This window comes from Furipterus horrens, unplaced genomic scaffold (genome assembly GCF_987537825.1).
Source record: "Furipterus horrens unplaced genomic scaffold, mFurHor1.1.pri manual_scaffold_2, whole genome shotgun sequence".
Taxonomy (NCBI): domain Eukaryota; kingdom Metazoa; phylum Chordata; class Mammalia; order Chiroptera; family Furipteridae; genus Furipterus; species Furipterus horrens.
In genome coordinates, this window is record NW_028327172.1 from 211,933,436 (window position 1) to 211,940,664 (window position 7,229).

The window sequence follows — 7,229 nt, forward strand, 5'->3', positions numbered from 1 at the left end:
GTTCAGCAGCGGCCTCGGAGGGCACCCGGTACAAGCCCTCGCTTTAAAGGACTAGAAACTGTGGCCCAGAAAAGGCACATGTGTTCAGTTACGGTCACCAGCGTCTGAATCAAGTACCGCTTGGCCGCCCATTGTAGAGCAACCTCTGGCGCGCGCTCTTGGGCCACCCCCGGCACAAATGTCAACTCCTCCCCGGAAAACCAGGGACGGGGCGCGGGTGGAGGGTGGCCGGGGCGCGGGGCGCGGAGCGCTCGGGCGGCTTTCCGGCGCGCGCGGGAGAGCCGGGGTCTCCTTCTCTCCGCCCCCTGGTCTCTCCCACCCCCATCCCATGCTCCGCCAGCGGTCGGGGGAAGCCTCACCGCCCCGCAGTGCCTCGGGCCCCGGCTCTCGGGGCACATAGGGGGCGCGCAGGAAGCAAACTGCGGAGAAGGAAAAGGAGATGGCTGGGAGGAAAGAGAGAGAAGGAAAAAGACCAGGGAGGAGCTGGGCGAGGAACCGAGGAAGGCACCGCGGGGAGCGAGCCCTCGTCTCCTCGTAGACTGGCGGGTCGGCCGGGCTCCTCGGCTCTGCGTACTCCCGGGGCCGGCGCAGCCCGGAGCGCAGTGCCGACCGAACTCCAGACGCGGTCCGGCACCGCGGGTTCCAGGAGCTCGCAGCCGCGCTGGAGCAAATCGCCCTCAGTGGACTGGAAGCCGGGTCCCAGCGCGCCCGAGCGCGGATGTCTCCCAGGTGCCGTGGATCTCCGGATCTGCGTTCCACGCTGACCTGCTGAGCCCTGGCCACACACCCCCCCTCGCTGGCCGTTTCTCTGCGCGTACCCGGAGAAATCTCGGTGCATCCGACCACCTCGGCTTTCCGTCCGCAAAGGCTTTTCGTTCCCACCCAAGCCCTTATTAGGAGCAGCTTCCAGACCCTGGTGTTTACACTCCGCCGACACCCAGCTCCCGGCCCTGCCTGCAGCCATTCACCAGACCTAAAGATAGGCTGACCGCTGCAGTTGCCGGGGATGACACGATCCCCCGAAGTGGCCGCGGCCGTGCGCCCCCTGAAGCCGCGGAATGCCGCTACTCTGTTACCCTAGGTGCACACAGAATCACGGAACCGCAGCTTTCCGTGAACACCTCTGCCCGAGCCTGTGTCGAGGGGTATATCCTACTTTGATTTGGGGTCCTTAAAAAATGGAGGGGCAACCAAGTAAGCCTTTGAATAGCCCCCAAACTTACTCTAATATTCAGTTATTCAGTCCCCAAACATCTCTGCCTGTCTGTGCGTCCGGACTCACACTGTTACTTGTCCACACCAATTCCTGACTCCGCAATGGGTTAGCTGTCTGCGGCACACAGCTCACACCTGCCCGTCTCTCCCCTTCTGGGCGACCTGGATCAACCCCTTCCTCAGCTGGACCCCAGAGAATAAAAATAAATTGCTTAGGTTGGGGGGGGGGCTGTGATTTAAAGGTCAGAGAGAGGAAGGAAAGGACACGCTTTCTTTTGAAACCTGTTCTGTTCCCCTCCCGGCCTGAAGGGCGTCCGGTGCCTTACACTTGCCGGATATTGACACCAAATTTAAACCCCTTTCTCTCAAAAACTGATGTCATTGTAAAGAGCTATGAAGCACAATGACCTCTGCACGTTCCCCCCACCCAAAAATACACTACAGGACCTGTACTGTCCTATGATGGGGATGAAAAAGCATCGCGTGGCGGGAATGCTGGGAAACAGACGCTGCAAAGGCCCCCGCTGAGCCTGAAAACTGCGAATCGTGGGTGTGTTCCATCCTGCGGGACAGCGCAAAAACCACCCAAAAGAAAACAACACGGGGAAATGCTATTTATCTCAGGACACCAGAAACACCAGTCCCTGCAATTTGCTAAATTAAAATCAGAGTTCTTTAAAGTGACTTAATGGGTCAAATTGTGTACTTGGTGTTAAATTAAACCTCTGGTAAAATTTATGGAAGACAGTAGAATACGGTACTGGAGCAAAATTTTATTTAAAAATAAACAACATAAATAAGTAACAAATGTTTTGACATACCCACAATATTGGTATCTTACCTTGATCCTCCCCCCTTTTTTTTACAGAAAACAATGTGCTATTTATTTTTTGAAGAGCATTTAATGTCAGTTCAGGATCATTACTATGGTAATTCCTAGAAATTCTTTTATACAAACACATATCTTCTAATCTTATTCAAATCACAAGTAACAGAATATTTAAGGAACAACTTGAAAGGTTTGTTTTTTTTTTTTTTCTTCCTGGTGTAAAATTTGGCTCCAATTACATTCAGCATTGACAATCAGGGAATAATCATGCAATGCCCAGACAGCCTCCTAAAGGTGACTTCCAATCTCTCGCCTAACTATAATTCTAACTGAACCATTTTTTTTCCAATTCCTCTACAGAAATCGAATCAAATAAAATACGACCAGGAAAGAAAAATAATAGAGTGATTTTAATTAGCTGATTATTTTAGCTCAAATAATTAGCAATGAAGGGCCGCGAGACTCTAAGGGGGCAAAAGAAGCATTTTGTTCTTTGTACCTATGAACCTTCGTAGAGAACAGAAACCACACGCGCGATTTATGAACTGCGTTATCTTGGATTTTCCCCCAGACTTTGACTCAACTAAACCTAGTGTTCCACAGAAGCGCGGGGATAGATGGATTCATCCACAAAGGTAAGAACCGTGGTTTCTGGGGCCTCCTCGACGCTGGAGGATACTTCGTGGACCAGCCTTGGAAGGAAAGGGGTTAAGTCAGACCCTGACTTTCTCCTCCCAACGTGCCCAGTTTTGTCTCTGTAAGTGAACGTCGCCCAGCTGGAGCCAGCCAATGGGCGGTGGGGAGCGCCCGGGACGGCCCAGTGAAGGGGCGTGGCCTGCGGCTGTCACTCAGCGGTGAGGCTTGACACCCGAGCGGGAGGGGGGTGCAGTGGAACGCTGGGGAAGGGAAGGAGAAGAAACAGATAAAACCAAGGCAGGGGGTGAAAAGGTGCCCCGCGCCTCTCGGAATCCAGCGGCCGCCGCCGCCGCCGGGGGTGGGCTCCGGAAGAGCTGGCCCAGCAGGGAAGGAAGAAGACGAGCCAGGAGCGAAATCCTGCAGGCGGGGAAGAGACAGAGGCGCAAAGAAAAAGTGACTCTGGTCGTGCGCTCCAGAGGAGCTTAGGAGGGGACTGAAGCCGCGGATCCTCCGCCTACATCCTCCGATGGGCCGACCCCAGGCCGCCCCTCAGGGCGCCAGGCCATGAGATAATTCAGCTGAGCTGCGAAAGGAGAGCGTCTGGAGCTGAACCGGGAGGGAGGGGCTCTCGGGGCGGGGTGAGCCTCGGAAGTAGGGGTGAGGGTCGGCGCTGATCCCGGCCAGAGCGGGGCGGGGGCTACTGGATTGCGCAGGAGTGGGCTGCAGGGGCCTCGAGCGCAGGGCGCACTCGAGCTGCGGCGGCCCTCGCGCTCCGTTCAGCTCGGAGCTGCCCCGCGCCCCAGCCGCCCGGCCGGCCGGCCGCCCCAGCCCGCGGCGCAGATGGCTGTGCGCGGTGCCAACACCTTGACGCCCTTCTCCATCCAGGCGATCCTCAACAAAAAAGAGGAGCGCGGGGGGCTGCCCATACCGGAGGGACGCCCGGTACCCGGCGGCACACCGGTAGCAGTGGCTGGGGCGCCCGCTATCTGCTGCTGGCGGCTCTTTGGGGAGACAGACGCAGGCGCGTTGGGGGGCGCCGAGGACTCTCTGCTGGCATCCCCTGCCGGGACCAGAACGGCTGCGGGGCGGACCGTGGAGAGCCCGGGCGGCTGGGACTCCTCGGACTCCGCGCTGAGCGAGGAGAACGAGGGCGCTCGGCGCTGCGCGGGCGAGCCGAGGGCCAGTCGGTCCGTCCGTGCTGGAGGGACCCTGGGCCTCGTGCAGCCGGTCTGCGAGCTGCCGGCCGCCAAAGACCTGGAGGAGGAAGCCGCGGGCCGGAGTGACAGCGAGATGTCTGCCAGCGTCTCAGGTTCGCAGAGATTTCCCGGGGAATGGGGCCGGGCTGAGGGGCTGGGCAAGGAGGTCAACCTCGCCGAGTGGGGTGGGCCTGCCGTGAGCACCCTGCACCCTGGGACCCAGACCCGGAGCTCTGCGCTCTGGCGCGGGCTGCTCTAAACCTCTGGCAACTGCTCCCGAGAGGAGACGAGAGTCCTCAGAGCCCTGCGTCCTGCCGCGAGGCCTGAGACGTCCTCCAGACGGGGCTGGGAGGGAACCACCGCGCCCTTAACTGAGCCCATCGCAATGCTTTCGGCCAGCCGTGTCTGCCTCAAACACTACCCCATCGCCCACCCCCAAATCAGTTAAGGGGAGCGGGGGCTAGGGGCCCAGAGACCTAGAGTAGCCAGTGACCTGGCCCCGCGCCCAAAAAGCAGAGACGCTCCGAACTGGAGGTCCCAGGGCCGGGCTCCGCAGCTCAACGGCAGGTATCGAGGGACACCACCCAGTGGGCCGGCGGAGCATCTGCTGAGTCCAGGTTTTGGGAGGAGGATCTGTTGAGCTTTCCCAGACCCGAGGGCCTGGAAAGCTGTTCTGGGCTGAGGACCCACGAGCTGGAGGCAAAGCCAGCCGCCAGCTGAAGGCAGAGGGGCTGAGTTAAGTCATCCCAGACGCAGCAGGGAGAGGGACCTCCTCAGCCACGCGCTCACAAGTCATTCGGTCGGGAAGCCCCCAGTGCCTGCCCCGGTCGGGTGGACGCTGCTGCAGTAGGCCTCGCTCGGGCCCCAAGAAGATGGTGTCTGCCAGAGGCCAGAGCGCTGGCCCGCTCAGCTGGGCTGCAGTGCAGAGTGCGGGGGAGGCCGAGGAGCTGGCGTCAGATTCGGATCCAAGGATTGTAGGCAGAGACACCCTGCTCCAGACACCCCCAACCCCCAGCCCTGGTCTGATTTCCTTGCGAAGAGAGAGGGACAGGTCCACCCAAGGCCTGGGGGCAGCCCACTGCCACACTTCTCGCAGCAATTCTGGGTGGTTGGAAGCGGAAGACTCTGAATACCCGGGTCCCCAGGATCTGTCCCCCCACCTTCCCTTCACGTGCAGCCGAGGCGTGTGTGCTGTGAGGACGCGTGTGCCTGGTGTGCCTGAGCGTGAGTGTGGAGAGGCGGGTGAACGCAAAGAAGGAAAGAGAAACGCCATCTAGAACCCCAGAGCGCAGAAGGCTTTCGAGGACAATCGGGCTCCGTGCCCCGCGTTAGTGAGGGAGCCTGCGGCCCGGGTAGAGGAGGGAGCCGGATCTGGGCCACACAGCGTCCACACTGCCGCCGTGGCCACTAGCTGAGCCCGACAGGCCTAGATGCGGGAAGGGAGTGGGACAAAGCCCTGAGACTTGTCCCCGGGCACCCCGGCGTCAGGGCCCTGCCGCCGCTCCGGTGGGATCCGGAACATTTCCAGCCCCCCCCCCAACATTTCCAGCCCCCCCATGCCACACCCAACCCCCACAGTTGAGGCCTGACCTCACTCCTCCGAGGTGCTGAGGGTCTGTTGTTTCTGTTTCCTCTGGGGTCCGCAGGCGACCGCAGCCCCAGGGCGGAGGACGACGGCGTTGGTCCCGAAGGCGCGCGCGTGCCGGCGCTGTGCAGTGGCGCGGGCGGCGGCGGCGGCGCGGGCGCTGGCCCGGCGGGCGGCGCGGAGGAGGAGGAGGAGGAGCCCGTGGCGCCTAAGCCACGTAAGAAGCGCTCGCGGGCCGCCTTCTCCCACGCGCAGGTCTTCGAGCTGGAGCGCCGCTTCAACCACCAGCGCTACCTGTCCGGGCCCGAGCGCGCCGACCTGGCCGCGTCGCTGAAGCTCACCGAGACGCAGGTGAAGATTTGGTTCCAGAACCGCCGCTACAAGACCAAGCGCCGGCAGATGGCGGCCGACTTGCTGGCCTCCGCGCCTGCCGCCAAGAAGGTGGCGGTAAAGGTACTGGTACGCGACGACCAGAGACAGTACCTGCCCGGGGAGGTGCTGCGGCCGCCCTCGCTGCTGCCACTGCAGCCCTCCTACTATTACCCTTACTACTGCCTGCCCGGCTGGGCGCTCTCCACGTGCGCGGCCGCCGCGGGCACCCAGTGAGCCGGCCGGGGGCGAGGCAGAGAATGACCCCGGCTCCCCGGCTCTGGAGGGCCGCTGACGGCAGCGAAGGTTGTGCTTTGTACAGGGGCGTCCAGCCGAGGGATCAGGTGGAAGATGCAATCCAGGACGAGCTCCCTGGCGACTGGACTGAGTCTGCCCGGAGGGGGCGCCTTTTTCCAGTTTGAACAGAGGCACCCTGTGGCCTAGGAGCCCTGCTCCCCCACGCGGCGCCCCCCCCCCCCCCCCACCTGCCTGGAAGCCCCTAGACATTATTTATTATCACGACAGCGTTGGATTTGGATTGTATCTGCCTGGGGCTGGCGTTTCCCCGGGGTGGAGAGAACTCCTGGAGACCACATAGCCTGAATCCCCTGAGTTTCAGGCCCGCCAGGAGCTTCGTGCGCTAGGCCACACTAGTTCATGGTATCCATGCTACCGATCTATGTGTATCTACATATCTATTTTTTTTTTTTTTTGGAAATTGCTTTTGTAACAAAGGGGTGCGAAACCCTGGCAGCCTCTAGAAGCCCCAGGCCAGGGGTTGGTTGAACCGTGAAGGGTTTGGTTTTCTGGCCTCTGTCCCACCCCGCCAGGGCGTGAGAGCTCGGGGGAGGGCGCCCTATTGGATGCTGAATGTAAGGGAGGAGGCCTCTGAGCACAGGGCACCCCTCCCCTCTCTGAGGTCCAGGGCTGCAAGAAACTGGGAAGCTCCCGAAGCCCCCAAACAAGGAGAGAGCAAACCCTACCCCTGGCAGCCTTTGCAGAAAATTTTTATTTCTTTTTATTTTTTTAAAAGGAGGTTAAAACTTGTAGCACTTTTAAGTTGTTTGTATTCAAATGACGGTTATTTTTGTATTCAATGTGAACATCGCCCACCAGCCTCTCCGTGGCGTCCTCCGCAGCCCCGCGCCAGGCCCTTCGTCTCCTGTCCACTCTGCCATGCCTGCGTCCTGACCCTGGACTCTCCCATCCCTGTCTTTGCTCCTAAGACAGGTGACCCTGTCAACCTCTTGTCACCCTCGCCGCTTTTCGCCTCCTTAAGGGCACTGTGCACTCAACTAGACTATTTACTTTTTTTTTTTTAATTGTGAAGTTTGGAAGCTCTATTCCCTGTATTTTTCCCTTTAATTTATAAACTTTTAGTTTAACATGCCTTCCTGGA

The 7,229-nt window shown here is 59.9% G+C and overlaps 1 protein-coding gene across 1 annotated transcript; it reads left to right on the top strand.

Annotated features, from left to right (window-relative positions):
* Positions 1–3,449: 3,449 nt before the first annotated feature.
* Positions 3,450–6,277, top strand: NKX3-2 (NK3 homeobox 2). Its single transcript, XM_090268216.1, has 2 exons — positions 3,450–3,989; positions 5,523–6,277. The coding sequence occupies exons 1-2, from the start codon at positions 3,521–3,523 to the stop codon at positions 6,065–6,067; spliced, it is 1,014 nt and encodes a 337-aa protein (XP_090124342.1). The 5' UTR covers positions 3,450–3,520; the 3' UTR covers positions 6,068–6,277.
* Positions 6,278–7,229: the final 952 nt, after the last annotated feature.